The following is a 25,714-nucleotide window of genomic DNA, read 5'->3' as shown; positions in this document are numbered from 1 at the left end:
ACATACCTAAAGTGGATTGTCAAGTTAAGTATTTAAAAATTTGATAGACTGCCAAATTGTCTCATAAAAAGGATGTTACAATTTATATTCCTCCAGTGGTATATGAGATTACCTAGTTTCTTATACTGTTGCCAACAATGGCTGTTATTAAATTTTAAAAAGATTTTTATAACTCTCATGACCAGAAGATGATTTTTTTGTAATTTGCATTTTCCTGTAATCTGCATTTTATTTTTTATAATCTGCATTTTAAAATGAGGCAGATTTTTAAAATATGTATTCTTTCTTGAGCTAGGAAGAATAAATTTTATAAGCTTACTTGGTGGGAGTAAAAGCAAATTTATGCCAAACATGTTCTATCCCATATTTGGCATAAATATGGGCTAGAATGTCTGGTATCTCTCTGGATAAGTAAAACACAGTACGTGAAGCCCTAGCTTGGTGCCTTGTGCATAGTGGGCATTTAATAAAAGTCTATTCTCTTTTAGTCCTTTATTCCTTTTCCTTCCAATTAATTCATATTCTCCTTTCAGTCTGCCTTGTTCTTAGGTTGTTCTCTGTAGCTGTTCCTCTGTTATCCGAGATAACAGAATGAAAGATCTTTTCTGTGAGTTTATATGAAAGATTTCTGCCTTGGATTTGTGGGAGTCAGAAGGTTGGACAATGTAGTTCATTGTCTTTCAAAGTAAAATCTTGCATTTTATGTTTTTGTAACATACGTTCTAGATTTTTACTTGTCTTATGAAAAATATCTCTGTTAGGCTCTTGAGAGTAGCTCATGGGAAACTCTTGGGTTGGCAGGCTGACAGCAGAGCTAGACCGGTTGCTGAAATGTTACAATCAGAGCCTTTAAGAAAAGGTTGTACATCCTTATATTGATCTGTGTAGTCAATGCAGTTTCATTCAGGATATAGAAGAGCAAAGGGACTAGAATAACCAAAACAGTTTTGGAAAACACCCAGTTTAGAGGACTTACATGACCTCTTTTAAAGACTATACAAATTCAGTAATCAAGATGGTATAGTACTGGAAAAATGAAGAGACTTACAGGCTGGTGGAATGGAAGAGAGAGTCCAGAAATAGATCCACACATAGTATGATCCATCAGTTTTCAACAGAGGTGCGAAAGCAGTGAAATGGAATAAGGACAGTCTTTTCAACAAATGATATGAGAATGATTAGATGTCCATATGCAAAAATACAAATCTAGACCCACATTTTATACCATATACAAAATTTGTCATGTATCATAGGCCTCAATATGAAAACTAAATTCGAAAACTGTAAGAGTTTTAGAGGAAAACATGGGAGAAAATCCTGTGACCTTGGGTTGGACAAAGATTTTTTTTTTTTAATTAACTTTTTAAGTAGGCTCCACACTCAGCGCAGAGCCACCGTGGGGCTTGAACTCATAACCCTGAGATCAAGACCTGAGCTGAAATCAGGAGTCAGTCACACGAGTGACTGAGCCTCCCAGGCACCCCTAGACAAAGATTTCTTAGGTACTTCCCTGGAAACATGAGGGAAAAGTGAAAAATTAGAGCTCATCAAAATTTAAACTTTTGCTCTGCAAAAAACACAGTTAAGAGAATGAAGATGCAAGTCATAGGCTGGGAGAAAATATCTGCAGAATTCATCTGATAAAGGGTTGGTATTCAGGATATATAAGGAATTCTCGAAACTCCATAATAAGAAAACAAAGAACCCAAATGAAAACGATCCAAAAATTTGACCCTTCAGTTCAGTAAAGAAAGGCATGGCAAATAAACACATGCAAAGATGCTCAGCATGTTTAGTCAGTAGGCAATGAGGCGCAACTATACTCTGTTAGAATAAGTACGACTAAAACAAACACAGTTCTCTGCTTCTAGAAGTGATACTGGTAGCCATGTAATTCTCACCCTCAGGAGGAGCAACGATGATGCTCTGGACTTCTTATGTGGGAGTTGTTTTAATAGCCCTGTGCCCTTGTAGCCTTGGATTTGAGTCACAGATACAAAACCTCCGTGGTGCTTCATAACGGTTTTATGGAGTATGATGGTAATCTTTGACAGTACAGAACAGAAAAGATGTCAGCTTGCTTATTGGGAAGGGTTTTTCTGTAGTGTTTGGGTATCGTGAAATTGAACGACTCAGTTCTCTTCTGTTTTGCAGTTTCCTTTTATTGGATCTTTAAATTTTGGACAGATTTTTATCTGCTTTAAGCTCTTGCTTTGAAGAGTGACAAAACTGTACCTAGTTAGATGGCATCGAATCTGTGTTTCCTGTTGCTGTCTGTCACCGTGGGTAATCACTGTTTGTGGTTGTTGCAGGTACTCCATCCAAACCAACAGGGCTAGCCAATGGTGATCATGGACTAGAAGGGAACGATACTACGGGTAAGTGGTTCCCAGGATTCCCCAAATGCGGGGTGGAAACAATCACAGTAAGCACCTTGACGAGCTCCTTTGAGGAAGATTCTCAGTGAATCACGTGAATTATTTCCAAGGGTATTGTCGTTCTTGTTGGATGTATTCAAGTCCAGGGCCCTCTGCCCCAAAACATCTCCAACAACAGAAAGAAAGAGTGAATTTCCTTTGACGTTTCTTGAATATTTGTTTTAATTATACCACACAAGAGCTGGATCAATCTTAAAAATACGCTTAGAGATGCAGACTAATCATCAAAATTTGTTATATTGGAGGCCTTTGGCCACTACAGCTCTTTATCCAGGCTCTTCTCCACTGCACTTAGCTGGCTTTCCATGGCTCAATGTTAGGAAACCAGTGAGCTGCAAATTAAAAGTTCTTCCCCTTCGATTTTGCCCTCAGTCTTTTTCTTTTTCTCCCCATTAACGTTACTTTTGAAATCTGTCTTTAACTGCTAGCTCATTAACTAGGGCTTTGCTACTCCATCAGCCAGCCCTGAGCCCCTGTGGCTTCCCACCTCATAACTGGCACCAGCCCCGGACCCCCAGTGTATTTGTATTGAGCAGAATTCTCGAAGCAGTAGCAGGGTCCACAGGGATGTACTCTGCAAATTTTCGCTTAGGTAGCTGATTGGAGAGTCAGCTTGTATTTCTGTGAATAACTGCACTCATTTTGCAGTTGTGATCAGGCTGACACTGTTGACCCAAATGAGTACACATCTAATGGTCAAGTAAATTGGTCTTTGCAACAGAGTGTGCTCTTACCTGGGGCATAACATTTGATTCACATTACTGCACTGGAGACAAGCACTAGATGTGGGTGGTGTCTGTGTTTCTCTTGTATGCCTACCTCAGCCTGGAGAAGACTTTCCTTGAGCCACTGTATGACTTCTCGGTTTTGAAGGTTTCGAGAAAGCCAGCAATTATTCCAGGATTTATTCTTTATTCTGTGACCTTTGGAAATGTTGTATATATCTTTGTACCTCAGATTTATTGATCGCTGGTTTCCTTTTGTTGTGAATGTTAGTTTTGCCCAGTGACGTTAACATTCTTATTAGCAGCTCATAACTTAGAAATGCTTTACTTTAAGGTAAAAACAGCCAGAAGTGCCACCTTATCTTCCAGTTTTGTGAACTGAAATTTTTGTATTTTTTTTTATAATCTTTGTTGTATTATTGACTGTTTCTGTGCCTGCTTTGAAAGCAAGGTCATCTATGTAGTATAGTTCTTAGGAAACATTTATGGAAATATCCCTGTGATTAAAGGAGAAACTTGAACATGAATTTTTAAAAAATGAGTAAGTCAGCTTTCTTTAACAAGGAGGCAGTGTGAGGGGAAGGAGAGGCTTGGAGGGGATTGACTTGATGAGCTAGTTGAAAGAGTGGATGCCATTTTCATCCAGAAAGGAAACAGCTATCAAAACTAGAGTAGATTTCTCCAGCAAGATGCCAGGTGTGACCAGAAGAGATGCAAACTTTGTGTAGCAATTGCTTCCCATTGCCAACTCTTAATAACACAGAAAAGAAGAACAGGAAAAACATACAGCCTGGCCCTTACTGTTTCAAGACTTTTAATTCCCTCGTGGCAAAAAAGAACCCAGATATTTATGAACTAACTACCCAATGACATTATGGCAGCAGGTAGAATATAGTTCACATACCTGGGAAGTTGTTTGCATTCTGAATTTGACCTCTTGAAAATATGCATGTTTTACTGGGGATGGGAAGGAGTAGGGAGGGGACAGAGAGTGCACGTTTCTGGAGCATGTTGTGACCTCATTCTAATTTGGCCGTTACTAAACTAGAGCATGTAGTTCAGTGCCATTTTGAAAATTCCCATTTCTGTTTCGTTCAGGATGTTGTCTCTAGTCCTAATTGCAGACCAGCTCCACTGATAGCGTATAAAGGGTTTATGAGCACCTTGCTATGTTGAACTTGCTGTTTACTAATGACCTGTGCTTTTCTGCCCTTTCCTTCCCTTTCCTACTTCTTCCTCCCTTTCTATTTTTCTCCTCCTAGAAGCCTAGCGTGTCTCTCCACACTGGGGCTGCTGCAACACCAGACCAGTGATCTTTCCTAAGCACCGTTACACTTCTAAAACCTTCAGCATTTTGCAGAGCTTTGCTTTTCCTTCCTGGACACGGTGTAGAAGAAGCGGAGGGTAGTTCTTCGGGCCTATTTCTGCTGATGCCTGAGCAAACCACCTGCTTCCTCTTGTGCTCTGCAGGGCTTGATGGAACCTCCTTTCCCTTTGTGAGCACAAAGTACAAGATGAATTCTTTTTAATTTTAGTATTTTATAAAGGTCATCTAAGGTCTTTTGTTTCTTGTTCTCTTTTAAAACTCATTTTATCATTTAATTCAATCTCACGTTTTTTTCTTTTCTTTAAACATTTTGAGTTGGCCGTTGCCATTTGGTTTTCAGATCTTCAAAATGAATCAGGATCTCATAACACCAAATGAGAACGTGTGCTTTCATAAAGGGATTGAGTCCACCAGTACTGCAGCTGACCCTCCCTTTCCCTTCCCCTCCTCTCTCCCTCTGTGAGCTTGCTTTTAGGGAAAGGTAATCTTTCAGGCTACCTATGTTTCTTTCTACCTTACTAAAATCTGAGTAACGATAGCTATTTTAATTTAAAGTTTTCTCATTTAGAGTAGCTCTGATTAAACTTTGGAAAGCATTTCCTCAAATTAAACCGTATTTTGTTATTTGTAAGTTGGGCTGAAATGGTTTTTATGATGAAATTATGGTTTATTTGTGTAGAGGCTTAGATTCTCTTGAAAATCTGACAACCTTTTATTGTCTGTGAAATTTTATAACCAAAGTTACTTTCATAACATGATCATGAGCTATCAAAACAAGAATTGAGAAGTTAAAATGCAACCCTGTATTGTTAGACTACTGGGATGTTGACACAGATAGAAAACAACTTCCTTTATAAAAACATGGGAATGAAAGTACATTGCAGTACACTGAAGAACCACAACCAGCTTATCAGCTTTCTAATGAAATGATTATCAGATTGGACTCACACTCTGTTCAGGTCGTGTCCAGTATCCCTTTGATCTCTGGAGCAGCGTGCCAGTGGGATTGGTGGATCACATGTGAAGACCTTTACCATGAACATTAGAATTTATACTCTGTGTATTTTGAGGATTGTCCCAATGGGACTTTCTTATTCTCGTTCCTCATTTTCCCACACTAAGAGCTAAAAAACCTGGAAGAACCATTTAGAAAAAATCTGCAAAACTTTTCGGATAATAAGCTTTGATTGGATTTTGAGAAATAGAATATAAAACCTGGGCCATGTTTTGAAATCTTAGAGGAGTTCTGATTTAAGGTCCAGAATGTGAAATACTCTTTAATTTTCTGTCCTCTTACTGATTATGGAGGTTGTCATAATCATGAAGTTATTGATTGTTTCAAATTAAAATAAATAATTGGCAGTGTATTCTGTATATTCTGAGGAAGATTTGGAGATGTACATTATTTTAGATCCTCTGACACAAAGCTGCTTTTGAGGTGGAAATATCAGAATATTATGGAAGTTTAAACTGAGTCCCTGCGACTTCTGGAATTTAGGAAGCATTCATTCCCTCTTCTGATCACAAACAGGGGCCACGCTGCCAAGAGTTCTTGGAGAGAAGACACTTAGAGGAGGCACATTTTAGAGGGATATGCTGATGCTTACCTTCTAAGCAGTTGATAAAATATGACAACTCTTACCATGGGAGAGCACCCATCAAATAGAATAGAGCATTTTCCCTTTGGTGTGCAGTTGTTCAGTATGTGTTTTGGTTCTCTGTGTTTGGTTGGTTGGTTTGGCTTTGGTTTTTTGGCTAGGGAAATTTTTAAAACTGGTAGTACTAACTTTTTAAGGATCATGGTTGACATTTTTCTATCACCTCTACCCAGTCTCTACAGCTTGTCTAAGTGACAGGTGTTTGGAGAAGCCTGGGTGCAGCTCTGCTCTGGCAGTGGTCAAAGGGACACACACTCCATTATTACATTGATTTATTCCACTTTTATTTCCATTTTGCTGTGTTTTTGTTTGACTTTTTTTTTTCCTCCAAAAAAAGGGTTTTTTTTTTTTTTAAATGGAATTGAAATTTTCTACTCCTAGCCAGCTAAAATCTGGTGTACATTGTTAGCTCTCTGTTTCACTTGGATGTTTCATTTTGTTTTGCATATAGCTTTGTATGAAGCAGCCAGTTCTATAAGGAAATGCTGTGTTGCCATCGTGGTCACACCCAAGTATGAGGTTACCAGACTGGTCAGGATTGTTGTGTTGAAATACGATGTTTCTTCTTATATGTAATCTCTCTCTCTCTCTCTCTCTCTCTCTCTCTCTCTTTTTCCCTCCCTTTTTTGGCCCAATGTTGAAGATGTAGAACATTGTTTACAAATAATATTTTATATAACCTCGCTCACGCACCTGAGTTTATATTTTTTGTGACTTTACACTTCAACAGTTTGTATATTGGGACATTTTAATGTGATCATTGTGCTAAATAAATTACACTAATAAACATCTTACATTAACACCTTACAGACTGGATTTTGGTTGGAGTCTTAATTATTGAAGTATAACGTGACTAAGATGTGAGTTTGGCAAATACTGAGTCTTGAGGAATGAGTTCTTGGTGTAACTAAACTTGTGATCCTACCCATAATAATTTCATAATTGTACGAGCTTTTTACGTTTTGCCGGACATTTTCATTTTCACTTATGTTGTCATTTTTAATTCTCAGAGTCTGTAAGAGTTAAGAAGCCCAAATGACTGATATTTCATAGCATCTGGTGGGAAAAACAGTTGGCAGAGTGGCAATGTGCAGTTAACCCAAAAGAGTTACATGGCGTATCAATTATTGTTAGATGCCTTCTAATACTACATGTATGTTTAGTTAAAATTCATGTTCACGGTCTTTCTAAAATACGTTCTGAACTATCAGGTGAAACTGTGACATTCAATGACATTTTAATTTTGTAACTGTATTATTTGATGATCTCTAGTATGCTGCAGCTGGGAAGAATTCAGCAGAATGCGCACTTCCCTACCCATTCTGGCTTAGTGTTTCTTTACAGTAGGTAGATTTGCAAATGCAATATGTTGACTGAATTAAGACATTGAAAAGGTTCTATGCCTAAGGTAATTTGTGTGGCATAAATAACGTTTTTAGCTTGGCAAGACATTTCTTTTTATTAAGAAGACTCAATTTAACGTTCTAAGGTATCTTTTTAAAGATTTTGTTTTTAAGTAATCTCTATACCCAGTGTGGGGCTCGAACTCAAACCCCAAGATCAAGTCACACGCTTCACCAACTGAGCCACCCAGGAGCCCTTTTAGGTTTTCTTTTATTAATAGGGCTTAACACAGTCTCTTCTTAGGTTTAAAGCACAAGAATTTAAATACTATAAATAATAATTCACAAATCTCACTAACTTTCTTATAAGCACACTAGGATTAAAGCTTTTGGTGAGATGGGGACAATTCTCGGATCTTATTAGTATATTCATTTTGATGAAAGTGAGATGAGGGGCGCCTGGGTGGCTCAGTTAGTTAAGCGTCCGACTCTTGGTTTCAGCTTAGGTCATGGTCTCATGGGTTGTGAGATTGAGTCCCGTGTCTGACTTGGGGCTCAGCTGGGAGTCTGCTTGAGGATTCTGTCCTTCTGCCCCCCCCCCCACTTGCTCTCTCTCTCTCTCTCTCTCTAAAAATAAAATCTTAAAAAGAAAGAAACAAACAAACCTGGCTACCATTGGATTCTTCCCCCTTGTCGACCTGATAATATGGTGGAGCTAGGAAGCTAGAGAGGGTTCTGGACAAAGACAGGACTGATGGGCTGGGCACAGAATATCAGCTTCATTTCTAAGTAATGTGTAAGAATGGATTATCCTCAATTTTATATTGATGCTATTTCCATTACACTGAAGGCTTAACAAGACTTAACCACAAATTGTTTGTGGTAGAAACGTCTGTGCTACCATGGAGGCTAAGCTGGATGCAGTATGCTAAGTGCTCCACAAATGGCAGTGTTACTGGTGGTTTCCCTTGTGAACAGACTAGGTAGTTTTTTATTGTGAGAACCATTCTGAATGTGATGTGATATCAGTCCCTCAGGTCATAACAGCAGGGTAACAGTAAAACTACTTTGTCAGAGTGTCATGACAGAAATGAGATCCTAGGTGTTTCATCACTGTCTCCTGTAGCATCAGATAAGGTGCAAAGAATTTAGCATTAGGAAAGTTCTGAGAGGAGCGCCTGGGTGGCTCAGTCGGTTAAGCCTCTGCCTTTGGCTCAGGTTATGACCTCAGGGTCTTGGGATTGAGTCCTGCATCGGGCTCCCTGCTCAGTGGGGAGCCTGCTTCTCCCTCTCCCACTCCCCCTGCTCTCTCTCTTTTTCAAATAAATAAATAAAACCTTAAAAAAAAAAAAAGAAAAATTCTGAGAAAGCAGAAATGTGAAATCTTAGCAGAAAAATAGATCTGTAATGTTAGAGTTTCTGAGCAGCTATTATAACCAACGTCTAAATGGGCATTATAACTTATAAATGAAGCCTGAACATAAAGCTGCACACCGTGTTCCTAGACGTAGACACAGCAAGACATCCTTTCCCCCATCCTCCTCCCCGAATCCTGGAAACAAAGGTTTGGTTTCTTTCTTTCATTTTCCAGATATGAGTTGATTGTTGGAGACACACGAGTAAAATATGAACACCTTGTGTTTCTTGAAGGTTTTTGTTGTTTTTCATGGCTTTCTGGTAAAAATGTAGGACTAATCAGAAAATTCCACATATACCCACTAAAACAACATGTTACATTCCCTTCTAGGGTATTTAGGACTCCCTTGAAAACCAGCTTGTGCGCTGAGCATTTAATTGTACAGTGAGCCATTTGATTGCAGTTTCTGTTGGAGCTTGGTATTGAATAAGACAAAACAGCTTCTTCCTGAGCTTTGTGTGAATCTGTTATTCTGATACACTTTTTATTTTTATTTATTTATTTTTTAAAGATTTTATTTATTCATTTGAGACAACGAGAGAGGGAACACAAGCAGGGGCGGTGGGAGAGGGAGAAGCAGGCTTCCCGCCAAGTAGGGAGCCCCTTGTGGGGCTCGATCCCAATCACAACCCGAGCTAAAGGCAAACGGTTAACCGAATGAGCTACCCAGGTGCCCCCTGATACACTTTTTAAACCATAACTTTGGGGGCGCCTGGGTGGTACAGCGGTTAAGCGTCTGCCTTCGGCTCAGGGCGTGATCCCGGTGTTCTGGGATCGAGCCCCACATCAGGCTCCTCCGCTGTGAGCCTGCTTCTTCCTCTCCCACTCCCCCTGCTTGTGTTCCCTCCCTCGCTGGCTGTCTCTGTCAAATAAATAAAATCTTAAAAAAATAAAATAAAATAAACCATAACTCCATAACTTTGTTTATATGATTTGCTTCTCTTTATGGAGTTAAACTCCACCTTATGCCAAAAGGCATATGTAGATACAGATTTTTCTTTTTTATTTGTAATTTCATAAGTAATATATATGAATACATTATCCTTTCTGAAAGAGATTAAAGCATTATAGATAGAGCTATACTCTATCAGAAACCAGAAGAGTTTTACTCAAAGAACTAATTTTCACACACAGCTTCTGTAACTTGATCTTGTATTTTTACCTGAATGTAGACTTGAACAGGTTTTTCTTTTTTTTTTTTTTTTTTAAGATTTTATTTATTATTTGACAGAGATAGAGACAGCTAGCGAGAGAGGGAACACAAGCAGGGGGAGTGGGAGAGGAAGAAGCAGGCTCATAGCGGAGGAGCCTGATGTGGGGCTCGATCCCAGAACGCCGGGATCACGCCCTGAGCCGAAGGCAGATGCTTAACCGCTGTGCCACCCAGGCGCCCCTGAACAGGTTTTTCTGATACATCCTATGAATAATAAGGATAACTGTCATTTGTATAACCCGTAGAGTTTGTAAACTCTTTTGGGATGTGTAACAGTATATCTGATTTTCATTTGAAGAAGTTGAAGTTAGGTTAATAACGGAGCTCAAAATTGAACCTAGGCTGATGAGCTCAGTGCGCTCTCTGCCACAGTATGTCATATCACAGTAGGTCTTCTGAGTGCTACCAAGTGTCACAAAGGCAGTTGAAAGGAACGGACCTTTAAAGGCCTGTTTTAAAGCCCTTTTTAGGCACTACTTTCTGAAAGAAAATCCAGGCTGAGGCAGGGCCTTTGTATGTATGTCGGTAGTTTATTTTGAGAAGTGATCCCATGGAAAAAAGAGTAGGGGACCAGGAAAAACGAAACTGGAAAGCAGAAAAGCCAATGCCATGAGGTATAACTAACTTAGTCATTTCTGTGGACAAAGTGGCCTTAATCCTGTGCCATCTCTTGGTTAATGGTTGTGCTTCTGGGTTTGTACTTTTGCAGTGCCAGGCTGCGGATGTCTCATCTCTGCTATCAGAGATGGGGTGAAGCAGAAACTCTGGTTTGGTTCAAGGGCGGTCACACCACACCTACATGCAGCTGGATGCTGCAGGTATAGGTGTGGAGTGGAAGATGGACTTTTAAGGAGGATTGGGCACAAGAGGTGTCCAGTTAACCAAGAGGTTAATTCAATGAAAAATTCGTCTGCCTATGCCTTATTATAAAGAATGAGGTTCTTGAATTCCATAGAGGGAAATTTGAAGGAATTCCACCTATCATGGAACTAATTTCCAAAGCCTAATTGTTAGAAACTATAGAACTAATCCCAAAAGTTCGTTCTGGAATTTCCCATCCTAATATTTTTCTTCTTGAATTAGTTTCAGTAGTTCCTGCCTTAGGAATTTGCCCATTTCTTCTTTAATTTGTTGACATACCCTTGTTTCTAATTTTCACTTATAAACCCTTTTATTTCTGTAAGATTGGTGTTGACATCTCCTCTTGCATTTCTGAGTGTAGTAATGTGAGTCCTATCTCTTTTTCCTGATTGGTCCAATTAAAGATTTGTCAAATTTGTCCATCTTTTCAAAAGATCAACTTTTGGTTTTATTGAGTTTTCTCTATTTTTCTCTTTTCTACTTCATTTATTTTCACTCTCATTTTATTATTCCCTTTCTTTTGCTTGCATTGGGTTTAGTTTGCTCTTCTGGTTTCTTAAGGTGGAAAGTTAGTTATGTTCTTGATGTGTGATTTTTCTTTACCCCCCCCCTTAATGTAGGTATTTTATAGCTATAAATTTCCCTCTTAGCGCTGCATTAGCTGCATCTCATAAATTTGGGTGTGTTTTCATTTTCATTCATCTTAAAAGTATTTTCTAATTTCCTTGTGATTTCTTTGACCTATTGGTAATTTAAGAGTATGCTGTTAATTTCCACATATTTGTGAATTTCACAAACTGTCTTCTGTTGTCATTTCCTAATTTCATTCCATCATAGTTATATAACATAGTTTTTATGATTTCAGTCCTTTTAAATATATTCAGGCTTGTTTTATGGCCAAACATATGGTCTGTCCTAGAAAATGTTCCATGTGTACTTGAGAAGAATGTATATTCTGCTGTTGTTGCATGGGATGTTCTATAAAATGTCTGTTAGGTCTAGTTGGTTTATAATGTTGTTCAGGTCTTCTGTTCCTTATTGGTGTTCTAGTAATTGGTATTCTATTAATTATTGAAAGTGGGGTATTAAAGTCTCCAATAATCATTGTTGAACAGTCTTATTTCTCAGTTTGGTTAGTTTTTTATTCATGTATTTTAGGGCTCAATGTTTTAAAGGAGAAACAGAATTAACTCTTAACATGGCTTTTATGTTGCTCATGGATTAACTCCTTTTGAAAAATTCTAGGGTGTGGATAAAAGGATGTATACAAATGATTACTACGACAGTGAGCTTCTAGGAGCTTCCAAAGCAGCAGCAAAATGTCAGTCACTGGTAGGAAGTTACTGAATGATCCAGCAATCCCACTTCTGGGTATATACCCCAAAGAATTGAAAGCAGAGACTTGAACATATTTATATACGCGTGTTCACAGCAGCATTATTCACAATTCCCAAAAGGTGGAAGCAACCCATATGCCCACTGATGGATGGATGGATAAATAAAATGTGATATATGCATACAGCGGAGTGATATTCAGCCTTAAAAAAGAAAGAAAATTCTAATACATGCCCCAACATGGATACACCTTGAAGAAGACATTATACTAAGTGAAATAAGCCAGTTACAAAAGAGCAAATACTGATTCTACTTATATGATTAGTCTTATATGAGGTACCATATAGAAATAGTCAAATTCATAGAGACAGAAAGTGGGGGACAGAGTTTAAGTTTCACAAGACAAAAAAAGTTCTGGAGATGGATAGCAGTGATGTTTGCATAACATTGTGAATGTACTTAATGCTATTGAACTGTACACTTAAAAATGGTAAAAATTAAAAAATGGTAAAAATAAGAAATGGTAAAAATAAATAAGCTAGCTCAGTAAAAAAGGTGCTTTTCAACTTAACCATCATGTACACGACAGACCTCTTTAGAATTAAAGTAATGCTTTATATATTAGCTGTCTTGTGGATTTGTTCTAGCTTGTCCAGTCGCAGAGAGAAATACACAAATATGTAAACATTACTTAAATGCTAAAGAGTTATAAGGAGCATTTGGTAAGAACAGATGTGTAATAATAGTTAAATTCCATGAGGAGTTTGGATGAGAACTAGGGAAATTTGATTAGAACTTGAAATCTCCATTTGGATATGAAGTGGACATCTCAAAATTGAGGTGTCCTAAACTGAACTGATTCTACCCCCCCACCCCCAAATCAAAACAAAACAAACAAAAACCAAAACCTACTTCTCCATTCATTAAATGGAAGGAATGTTCTTCTAGTTGCTCAGCCTAAACGTTTGGCTTCCCTATCTCTTTATTTTGCACCCCACATCTAATTTGTCAGAAAAAGCAACCTGGAACCTGACCACTTCTCACCACCCCCACTGTCTTTCCCTGATTGGACCCACCCCCTCTCACCTCGACTACCGTAATAGCCCCCAAATTAGTCTCCCACCTCCATTTGTCTGCTCCCTATAGTGTATTCTCAACAGCATCCAGAGTGGTCCTGTATATAGATCATGTTGCTCTTTTGCTTAAAACCCTGCCAGTGGTTTCCCATCTCAAGTAGCCACTTGTCAAAGCCAAGTCCACAAGGCTGTGTGATACCCCTGTCACCCGTCCCCTATGTTAGCTTTGCTTCCTTGGTGTTCTTGCTGCTGTTACTGAACAAGCCAGGTGGGCCCTTACCTTGGGCTCTGAGCCCTGGCTATTTTCTCTGGATTGTTCTTCCCTCAGATATAAGATACTCATAGTTCATTCTGTAGCTTTTCAGTGAGGCCTTCTCTATTCTATCTAAAATTATACCCCTTCTGTTTTTCTCTCCCAACTTCTTTGCTTTCGTTTTTCCCCACGGTACTTGTCACTTTATAATTCGTACAGTTTAATGATTTATCTTGCTTATTGTCTGACTTTCCCCACTAGAGGATAAATATTATGACGGGGATAGGGTTTCTGTTTTGGTCACTGCTGTGGCCCAGCACCTAGAAGAGTGTTTGGCACCGTAATATGTGCTCAGTAGCTATTGAATGAATCATCTTGTTGAATGTGTAATTAAAAAAAAAAAATCCTGAAGGAAAGAAATGTGTCTCTGAGAAGGTCTGTCCTAAGTTGGCAGTGATATTTCTACTAAGATGGAAGGGTTGGAAGGACGTAAAGAAAAGATGCCGTAAAGTAGTAGGTGAAGGGGGTACGGGGAGGGTGCTCTCTCTGGAGCAGAAGGGTGTTTCTGTCATTGCACATTTCCTGCTCCTGCTAAAGGATATCGGGCCTTCCCCCCCGTAGAATCCCTTGCTGTGTTTCTGCAGCATGTAAGAGATGTAGCAGGCAGTTTTTAATTTATCCAGGATACAGGTAGATGTATCCTCTCCTGTCTTTGGGGGCAAAGCCCACGTATGTGTTATTTAGCCCATTTGCCCTGGTGTTACTCCCAGATCCCTAACAATGTTACATTTACTGTGACTTTCCACCTTCCTCTTTACCTAACACATTTTCATGGCTAAAATGTCACCGAGGCTGAAAAAAATACTTGTAATAATAAAGCCTTGTGCTGCGATCTCTCTATGCTATTGAAGAAATCACAAGCTTCTGTCTAGACCATAATGGCTGTTGCGTTTAATGTGGAGAAGAGCAACGGCCCCCTTGCTATTTTGTGTATAAACAAAATGATAATCTGACTTGAATTTTGTATATTGTGACGTGCCATGGCAGTTTGATCATACTTCCTTCTTCTCTTAACCAGCATCTTTCTCTGAGCAGATGGTTCTCTCTGTTTGTTTCAGGCTTTACATGGGAAAAGAAATTTAAGAGCAAGGCCACATATAATTGCAGTAATTTTTGTCAGGTATCAATACATGTCTTTCTGGAAACAAGTCCCTCTTAGTGATTTGTTTAGATTTGAGAAAGCTGTGGGAAGAGCAGGCATAAGATCTACCCCCATAAGCTTGGGTCTCTTGGGCAAGTTATTTGCCCTCCTTGAGCTGAAGTTTCCTCTTCTGTAAAAGGCGAACTAATAATATAAGAATTGTTTAGGTTAACAGAGAGAAAATAATGTTGGTGCTTTGTAACATGGTGGAAGGGGTTAATAAATGTCAGATATATGAGGATGATGATTAATGTCCACATCAAAAATCCTTACAGGTCCAACCCAGGAAATGGTTTGGCCAATAAATCACTCTCTGTTTGGCCATCAGCCCCCTTTCCTATTTAAATGATTATATAACGGTATTTTAATTGGAAGTAACTAGAACATGTCTGGTGTCCACTGTGTGTTTGGAGATGCTCTATTTCTAGAGGACAGAATTGAAGGTGACTCTTTGAATGAATTCCAGGCAAACTGAAGGAAAGGCTTTTGTTTTGTTTCTTGTGAGAAAACTAACTTAGGACTTTGTCACTGCAAAAACCTGGCATGGCTGAGTCTCCGGTAGGTTCTCAGCAATTTAAAATGAAGTAAGAAGACGTAAAGCTGTGCAAATTGGAAATGTAAGTACTGATGTTCGACCCCTTACAGGTCTTCATGAAAGAGTTCTGCTCTCTGGTTAATAACAGTTAATATTTCTGGTCTTTGGTTTTTCTGTGGAAAATAAAGAGGTGTTTTGTTGTTGAAACAGCTGCTGCTGTTACTGGTGCTGAACAGAAAGATACAGTATGTTCTTTCCTGCACATGATAGCCTTTTAATTAGAAATTAACATGTGCCTTCTGATTTATTTTCTTTGGTTTAAATGTCATTCTTTTCCCCATTTTTTCTAGCCATCTCAACAGTTTTTTAACTCTTTCAATATGCATATCAGTCAGGGTCTAGTCAGGAGATAAACCACACAGTAATTTAAACAGGGAATTAACTTTTAAAGGGTAAAGAAAACTAAGAATACACGAATAGCAGATACAGGAAACAGTTACTACCTCCAGGACTCAGCAGAGTACCCAAGGAAAGAGAAATTTGGAAGAGTGCTCTTCTCCCCCAAAGCTGGTTTCTTACCTTACATGTCTTCAGTGGATGGTAAAGATGTTTGTTGAGTTGATATAAACCAAGGTTGGCAAACAGGAATCTATACATGGAGGTACTGCTGAATCACCAGATGGCCAGCTTTGGGTCACTGGTGGAACTTGCTTGGGAAGATGCTCATGTGAGTGCCCACTAAAACACCAGCAGAGCACCGTGGGAACAAGAAGATGGAAAAGCACAAAGGAAGCAGGAAGAGAAGCCCCTTCCCCCAGCACCCTCTACTAAGCTAATATGCCAGCTGATAAGAGGAGGAGCGTTCACAGGGTCCAGATCCATTATCACAAGCAAGGCAACAAAGGGAAGATTTGAGCCTAAGAGGCAGTACATTGGTAACTGTCACAGTCTACCCCTTTGGCTACTTAGCTTCCATATGTACTTTTCTCCGTGCATTTGAGCTCTCATATATCAATGGAACAACTCTTATATTTCCGCATAACAAGATAGAACTCTCTCTCATAGAGAAGTTCTCATCCTTTTCCCAAACGAGAAGATGCTTAGTCACTGTAGTCACTGTCTCCTTGCTGGACGTATTATTCACCCCTAAATCACAGTTCACTGAATATTCTGTTGTCAAGAGACTGATTGCAGAGTTAACCTTTGGCAACTTATAATGGGAAGAAGGAAGAGCAGAAGAAAAATGGTTAGACTGTACAAATAAACACAAAATAGAACAAAGAGAAAATATGCAAAGCCATCACAGTTCTCGTTTCTGTAATTAGTCGTGAGACCATAATTGACATCTATGTCTTTTTAAAAAAAGATTCCATTTATTTAATTTGAGAGAGTGAGTGAGGGGAGAGGGGGAGAGAGAGAGAATCTCAAGCAGACTCCCCACTGAGCTTGGAGCCCCACGGGGCTCAATCCCACGACTTTTGAGATAATGACCTGAGCTGAAACCAAAAGTCGGATGCTTAGCTGACCACCCAGCTGCCTGATAGCTATGTCTTCTATTCCTGTTTCCCTTGCACTCAGCCAGAATCTCAGCTGGTTGAAGTTCTTTACTTACTTGAAATCACCCAGATTTTCATTTGCTTAGTAGTTTGGCCTTTTTGGAGTAGCTCTAGTATTCCATTAACTTTATTATGAGCATAGAAGTATTAGAGGTATCTCAATGAATCCCCTGGGTTCCAGACATAGTCTTCCAGTAATCTAATTTCCCCTGGATAATCAGGCTCAGTCTTCCCAGCCAGTAAAGTAACCCCCTTTTCTGCATTTTGGTTCAGTGGAATAAGGAGTCCCAAATGGATGATGTTGTCTTTCAACTAAAAGTGTAACTGACTCTTCAGTAAGCAATGCCATCTTTTAATTAGGACAGCCATTCTGGGTGATGGAATGTAATAATACCAGTTAATTCCATGGGCATGGACCCATTTTTTTTTTTTTTTTTAACTTTGCTGTGAATTGACTTTCTTGGTTAGAGGCAATCCTTAAAGAGTTTCATGTTGGTGGATCAGGCATTTTGCGAGTCCACGGCTGGTGGTGCTGACAGAAACATTGTAGGCAGAGAGGGCAAATTTATATCCAGAATACATGTCTGTTTCAGTAAGGACAAATCTCTTCCCTTTCTCCATGATGGAAGATGTTTGGTCTAATCAACTTGCTACCAGGTAGCAAGTCTCTCTGGGAATGGTGCCATATTGGGAGGCTTAGTGTTGGCTTATGCCATTGACAGATTACACACCTGGCAGCAGCTTTAGCCAGGTCAGTCTTGTTTAAGGGAAGTCCATGTTGTTAAGTCCATGCGTAACTTCCATCCCTGCCACCATGGCCGCCTTTTCATGGGTCCACTGAGGAAGCACTTTGGTGGCTGGGGAAAGAAGTTGACTGATATACATATGTATGTCATTCTGTTGACTGGGGTTATGAAGAGCTTCCTCCACAATGACTGCTCTTTAGTGATTATTCACATGGGGCACAAATATTTTAGTCTGTGCTCATTGTGAGAGATTTGTCCACCGGTATTTTCCCCAGATTTCCTTGTCACCATTTCCCTCCAAGTCTTTAACCAATCAATAAAATCCTTCATACTTGTTTATAATCAGTGTGAATCTGTGCTCTGACCATCTCACTCCAGGCAGAGGGAACAATCAATGTACTGTTCAAAGTTCTCCCCACTGGGAGGGTTGTAACAACAACCACTGTCCTTCAGGGTTACCTTTAAGGGAGGCTGTGTGCTGTATTTGTACCAGTGTATTTTGCAGACCCATGTACAAACCAGACTTTGGTTTTTTTTCTCTATTCAGCTAATCTTAATGAAGCTCTTAGGAGGCCGTTGGCATGGGTTAAGGGAGAAGAGGCGATGTGACAGGAGTCAGTGTTGCATCAGGTGTCTGAGCAGCCTGCTCACGTGACTTACTCATATTTTTGGACCTGCTTGAATTTAGTCTCTTACTTATCATTTCCACTTGATGATAGATTGGTACTGCATATGCCTGACTTTACGGCCAGGTGGGTTAGACAACATCCAGTTCATCGTGAGAAGCTCAGGTTATGTGGTCACATTATGCCCACGTTCAGGCATTTAGTCTCTGCCAACAGCCAATAGCAAGCCTGAACCTATTTCTGAAAAGGTGAATAGTTGTCTGCAGAAGAGAATATAGATTTTTTCAAATTCTAGAAGTTTGGACTGTGATTCTCTTATTCTTGCTTGCTAGAGGCCCCATTCAGCATCCCTGTTTGCCATGGACGCTTCAAGTATCTTGGATCAACTGGATCATAAGGCGCAAGTGGCAGACCAGCTTGAACTGCAGTCCAGACTTGCTGCAGAGCCTTCTCTTGCTCTGGTCCTCACTCTAAACGGTTAGCCTTTTAGGTACTTTGTAGAGGGATTAAAGGACACTCAGATGTGGTATTTGTTGCCTACAAAATCCAAAAAGGCCTACTAAGCAGTGTATCTCTTTTTTCATTGTTAGTGTTGTGAGTTGTTGCAACTCACTGTTTACCTTGGAAGGGAAATCTTATGAAGGGCCCTTGAATTTTTGTGGTTTATCTCGTGTCCCCTTAGTTTGCATATGTCTTACTAAGCATCTGTATTTGCTCCTTCCTACACATCAGACCCATTTCGCATAATGTCAGTATGGTGGGCTAGTGTGATATTTTTTGGAATTCCTTGAGGTTCAGCACCTCTGGGCTGTATTAAGGTAGAATCGATGTAGCTCTGAGGCAAAGCTCTCACAAGCGTGTAAAGGCAGGCAAAAGCCGAGTGCTTCTGGTGGTACTTGCAAGTTGGTATTGGAAACAGACATTAGCCAGGTCAGGAACTGTGTACCAAGTACAAGGACTATGTTGATTTGCTCCACTGAAGATGCTGCATTGGGCATCAGCTGCCAGGTGGGGACCTGACAGGTTAGGTCCTAATAACGTCCTAATTAAGTTTAGGATAGAGTTCATTCTCTGAGATCCCTCTGACTTCTGCCCTGACCAAACTGCCAGGTTAATTGTGGATGTGATAGATACCACTGCATTTGTTTTTTTCAAGTCTTTGATAGTGGCATTAATGTCTTTAATTCTCTTGGTTGGGTGGTGTTGCTTCTGGTTCAGTATCGTGGTAGGGAAGAGAAATTCTAGGGGGTTCCCACTTAGCCCTTCCTGTTATTTGTCAGTTGGGTTAGCCAATTAGTAATGTGTGTGTGTGGAAGAAGCCAGTGTGGGAGTTCTGCCAGTTGCCAAGTATGTCTGTTCCCAGTTTTGGGTTTTTCTTGTTGTTGTTGTTGGGTATGTTTGTCTTGTTTTCTTGTTGTTGTGTTGTTGTTGTTGTTTTGAGAGAGTGCATGGATGTGAGCAGGGAGGAGGAGAATCTTTTTTTTTTTTTAAGATTTTATTTATTTGAGAGAGAGAGAGAGCGAGAATGAGCAGGGGGAATGGCAGGGAGAGAGGGAGAAGCAGATTCCCCGCTGAGCAGGGAGCGCCACGTGGGGCTCCATCCCAGGAACCCCTCCCACCCTCCCACCCCCCCCAATCCCGACCATGACCTGAGCTGAAGGTAGACATTTAACTGACTGAGCCATCCAGGCGCCCCCACTAATAATACATTTCTTAATTCCTTAAAGGAGTTTCTTCTGGGCCTTCTTGTACGACTTAGGTCATCATGAAAAATCTATTCCAACACTTCTAGCTCCCTAAGCCTTTGGATTCCCTCTTTTACATCTTGCCGGGGAAGCTTTGGCATCTCTGCCTCATTAAATGTAGTTCAGTTTTGAGTCCAAATTTCGACCAGTTGAATGAGCTGCTTAGAGCTACTTTGAGCTGCATAAGCTAACACATTAAATTTGTAATCTCTAGTGAGTGAATCTGTACCAATATATTAGGACCGATAGAGAATTATATCCTACTTCCTGTGGTCAGATATCCTTAGAATCTATTTTTATACACGTTTCCCTGGTTTAAATACCAGAATCTTAACTTTTTTTTTTTTTTTTTTTTTTTTTGTGCACAAGCTGTTTCCTTCAGGATCTTAGTGTATACCTGTCCCCCTCGATCTGGGTTGGTAAACATTTATCTACAAAGATCCACATTTAAATAATTTAGGTTTTGCAGGCCAGACGGTCTCTGTCACAAATACCCAACTCTGCCATTGTAGCACAAAAGCAGCCTTAGATAATACATAAACAAGTGAGCAGGCTATGTTCCAGTAAAACTTTATTTATGGACACTGAAATGTGAATTTCACATGATTTTCACATGTCAGAAAATTTTCTTCTTTTTATTTTTTTAAACCATTTAAAAAATGTAAAAACCCTATGGACTTGGGGTGATAATGATGTGTCAGTGTAGGTTCACTGATGGTAGCAAATGTACCATGCTCAGGGGAATGTTGATGGGGGAGGGGGCTAGGTGTGGGAGGGGCTTATGGGAAATCTCTGTATTTTCTGTTCAGTTTTGCTGGGAACCTAAAAAAAAAAAAAACTACTCTTAAAGTTCTATTTTTTAAAAATGTAAAAATTATTCATAAGCCATGTATGAAAACAGATGGTAGGGCAGATTTGGCCCGTGGACTGCAGCTTGCCAAACCCTGCCCTAGAGCATGCTGAGATTGGACCGTAGTTACGGGCCCAGAGGCAACAGAGGGTAGTTGTGGTAGGCCATGAGGAAAATGAGCATCCTCTTTCAAGGCATCTGCCCCAGGTGAACTTTTCTTGGGGTTTTGAATCAGGAAGACTAGTCATCCTCCAGCACCAGAGGGCAGGCTCCTTTGCTAGAAAACAAGGCTCAGAGTGACGTGGGATTTCGGGATGGTCAGTCTTGTCTAGATATAACCAGATGTCTCCATTCCAAGTGTCATTGTTCTCTTCTTTTCCAGTCAATGTCCTGACTACACATGAGACACTTGGTGAGGCTGTGAGTTTGTATTGAACTTTTTTGTTTGATTTCTTAACCATAGTAGCCTCGGCTGATAGGAAGTAAGAGAGTCTTTGAGTCTGTGATGTCAACTGTCTGGTTCTCAGACTGACTGTCAGAGCTTGAGAGACCTGAGTTTGTCATTGTGCTTCAGTAAGCCCTCAGTGTGTTCCATAGAGAGAACCTATTCACACTGCAGTCGTAGTCCGCGTTATTGCCTGAACATACTTGGGCTCCCAGGTACTTGCTTCAGTTTGCACCTCAGCAATCACAGGTATCTCAGTTAGTTGTGTTGCTGCGGCAGGCCACGGGTCCCTAGCATCCTCTTCCCCATCGACAACCCCATCTGGGTTAGCGCTGCACTTAAACCCAGAGGCCTGACCAAACCAATCGCTGTATCCCATGTTTGGAAGTTTATCTTCTGGGATTGCCTGACTCTTGGTGCCAGTTCTGTGTCAGGGTCCATTTAAGAAACAGAAACATAGTAGTTTGAATAAGGGAAAGTTAAAATAAAGAATTAGTAACTAGTAAGAAATTTAAGGGGTAAAAAGAGCTCTGAAGAATACAGAAATAGCAGATACAGGGTAATAGTTACTACTTCTTGTGCCTGATAGAGTATACAAGAAAGGAATAAATTTGGAAGAGAGCCCATCCAAGGTTGAGATGCAGACCTCTTTAAAGAAGGTACAGCTGTAGTCCACTAGAGTGTGGAGAAGGGCCTGAGATGCCACAGGCTGAGGCTGGCAAGTAGGAATGCCACTTTCTAGGCAACCAACAAAACTCTCTAGAAAGCCACCCTGAATAGATGTACTAGGAAGCTAACTGGGGTGACAGCGGAACTCACATAAAGCCACGTGTGGGGTGCCACTGAAACTTGTGGGGGTGAGTGCCATTGGTGTGTCACGTACCACTTGAGCACCACAGGATGAAGAAGAGAGGAAGTAACTGGAATTTGGCACATAGTATAGGTACTTAACTTTTTATTTGAATGAATAATCAAGTCCACCTCAAGGTAGCATAAAATTATCGGTATCTTTGTTATGTTTGATTCATTCAACTTAGTTTTAAAAAAACCCAAAGAACCCTGCAATTTGACCTGGTCAACCAGCTGAAATTGATAAATGTGAAATTCCGAATGACTGAGTTAAAAGGATACTTCATTTGGTTTAAAGAAAATTGATCACCTTTTAGGGCACTGACGTACCCCTCTTCTGAAGACTTGGTATGTGTTCGCGCACACTGTTAACACACTCTTGTAAATAGTGGGCCATGGTTACGCCCAGTGACTGCAAAGGACAATACTTGTGGTTTTATTGCATCTGTGCGGTAAAGAGAAAACTATGGCATCAGGTGCTTGCAGTGATACCCTTTTTCTAAACATTAGTAAACCAAGGAATTAGAGATTTGTCAGTTCTAGGAGGATTCTGGAAGATCGTTTCGTCTGGCGTCCCTTGTTGTATGGTAACAGGATATGAGCAGAGTAGGAAGGAAATGTGCCTGTGGTTGTGTTCTGAGTGAGAGGACCAGGGTTTGAAACCTAAACTTCTGCCTGAGTGAATGCCTCCCTGCTGCCTCGGGGTGGAAGATCTCACCACGCGTCCGGCTGTGTGCCAGGAGGAGGAAGGGGTGCGAAAGCAGTGGGAAACCAAACCCTCCCACAGACGTTTTCTGCTGACAAACTTATCAGAGTGAAAAAATTCTTCCGAATCTGACGGAATGAGAAACAGGAGGAGAATAATATGTTTGGACATAGATTTCCTCCTTGATTCATTTGTGTTTTAGTGTTCCAAATAATATTCTGTAATGAGTAAGTATCCATGAATAATTTGCCCTACTTGGGAAAGTGATTTTTCATCTTCGGTTTAGAACTGGAATGTCAGTTATCCATAGTTGTCTGGAAGAAATTGGCCAAATAAGTAGAAATCATTGAAATATGGGTGTGGACACGGATACAGTTCAGTGTTCACATGTGATGTCTACCACATTTGAGTTTTGAATATGGATACTTGTAAATCTTTTTTTTCCTTTAAAACAAAATCTTGTCAACATCTGCCATAATTTAAGTGTGTGTGTGTGTGTGTGTGTGTGTGTGTGTGTGTGTATGTATATATATATATACATATATAACTGGTTTAACAGAATGTGAAAATAGAGATGGAATTCATTGTGAATTGACATTTTAAGCAAATATTTTAATTCCTATTTTGTTGGAAGAGCCTAGTTTTTCTATCCCTCTAATTAGGGTTGCTATACATCATGTCACAGGTATATGACAGTCATGGTTAATTACGCCTGTCACTCAGACCTAATTATTCCTAGTTGCTCCTTTTACTCTCAAGTGTCTTGGCCTACTCTGACCAGGCACATTTAAGTCTTTGAATGAGCCGATTTAGTTTAATGTTGATTTCTGTTGTTGAATGGCCTGAACATTTAGAAAAAGGAAATTATCCACTGATCATAATATCTTAATATTCAGCAAAAATATAATAAAAATAATAAAATTAAGTGGAACAAAGGTGTTGCAAAAAGTAAACTCTTAATTTGTAGGTTGTATGTTTAAGAAAAACTCCGCAGAGTACCTGTATTTTTATCTCCAGATAAATTTTTTTTCCTTGCAAATTGCAGTCATTTGTTCATTCAGCAAAACCATTTTTGTGTACTGTCCAGCAGTCAAGCATGGGATATGGTGCTGGGAGTAGTGACTGGGGAGGCACAGTCATCCTCATATGGCTAACCATGGACCAAGTTGGTATTCAGGCGTTTAAGTGTGCGCACAGGTTGCCATGAGAGAAGTCCTTGAGTTTATAAGAAGGGGTGGTACATGGAGATACTTCCTAGAGGGGTAACCCTGAAAGGATGGATGAGTAAGCCTTGGGCAGGCACACTGTGCGGGGAGCTAAGGAAAGTATTCTAGATGAATAGAGTAGCTTACATAAAATGGTTCAGGGATGTGAGAAAGGAATAGTATGGTTAGCTGGGAAGTGGGGGTGCATGAGGTGGACTGGATGCTTAATGATGTTGAAACATTATTTGAGACTGGCTTGTACAGAATCTTGTGTGAGACAAATTTACCCTGTAATCTCTAGGTTACAAGGAAACATTGAAGAGTTTTAAACTAGAGAATAATATAAACAAGTTTTATGTTAAGAGAGAGACTAGAGCGTTGCCTGGGTGGTTCAGTCTGTTAAGTGTCTGCCTTCAGCTTAGGTCGTGATCCTAGGGGTCCTGGGATCGAGCCCAGCATGGGGGAGGGTCTTTGCTCAGCAGGGAGCCTGCTTCTCCCTCTCCCTCTGACTGTTGCTCCCCCTGCTTGTGCTCCCTCTTTCCCTCTGTCAAATAAATGAATAAAATCTGAAAAAAAAGGAGGGAGAGACTAGAGCCAGACTGTTTATTGTTTTTTTTTTCCCTCAGCAGTCTTATTTAATCTATCCCATACTCCCTACCTCCACCCAACCCTAGACATTTTTTGAAGCAAATCTCAGATATTATATCATTCTATCTTTAAATCAGTCTCTATCTGTTAATAATGATTCCTTTTTTTTTTTTTTTAAGATTTTATTCATTTGACAGAGACAGAGAGAGCACAAGCAGGGGGAGAGGGGCAGAGGGAGAGAGAGAAGCAGACTCCCCGCTGAGCAGAGAACCCAACACAGGGCTCGACCCCAGGACCTGGAGATCATGACCCGAGCCGAAGGCAAACACTTAACCAACTGAGCCACCCAGGCACCCCAAAAATGATTCTTTTTAAAAACATAATTATGTACCACACACATACCAATTCATAATACCAAATGTTCATTCTCCACTATTTCCCCCAGTTGTCTCATTTGTTGTTGTTGTTTTTAAAGATTTTATTTATTTCACAGAGAGAGACAGCGAGAGAGGGAACACAAGCAGGGGGAGTGGGAGATGGAGAAGCAGGCTTCCCACTGAGCAGGGAGCCCAGTGTGGGGCTCGATCCCAGGACCCTGGGATCATGACCTGAACCGAAGGCAGACGCTTAATGGCTGAGCCACCCAGGCGCCCCTGTTTGTTTTTTAGTAACTAGTTAGTTAGGGTTTTCTTTTTTAGGATTTTATTTATTTGAGAGAGAGAGAGTGAGACAGATCACAGAGGGAGAGGGAGAAGCAGACTTGCCCCTGAGTGGAGAGTCCGAAGCAAGGCTTAACCCCAGGACCCTGGGATCATGACCTGAGCCAAGGTTGGCAGATGCTAAATCGACTGAGCCACGCAGGTGCCCCTTCATAACTGGTTTTTTGAAATTAGAATGTAAGTTTCTTTTAATCCATAGATTCTTCTATGGGGGATTTTTTCCTTTAATACAAGTTGGGTTTTGTTTGTATTTTGAAGATGCTAGAGATTTAGGAGCTACTGGGTGGCTCAGTCAGT

At 40.2% G+C, this 25,714-nt stretch overlaps 1 protein-coding gene across 28 annotated transcripts in view; it reads left to right on the top strand.

Moving 5' to 3' along the window:
* MAP4 (microtubule associated protein 4) overlaps positions 1–25,714 on the top strand; it is a 178,966-nt gene that overhangs the window by 72,647 nt on the left and 80,605 nt on the right. For all 28 annotated transcript variants that reach the window (XM_048226770.2, XM_057312030.1, XM_048226771.2 and 25 more), the window contains one exon: positions 2,313–2,378. In XM_048226770.2, coding sequence (XP_048082727.1) covers positions 2,313–2,378 — 66 coding nt within the window. The remainder of the gene's footprint in view (positions 1–2,312; positions 2,379–25,714) is intronic.

Source organism: Ursus arctos, unplaced genomic scaffold, assembly GCF_023065955.2.
Source record: "Ursus arctos isolate Adak ecotype North America unplaced genomic scaffold, UrsArc2.0 scaffold_14, whole genome shotgun sequence".
Lineage (NCBI taxonomy): Eukaryota > Metazoa > Chordata > Mammalia > Carnivora > Ursidae > Ursus > Ursus arctos.
This window is presented reverse-complemented; position numbering and strand designations above follow the sequence as displayed.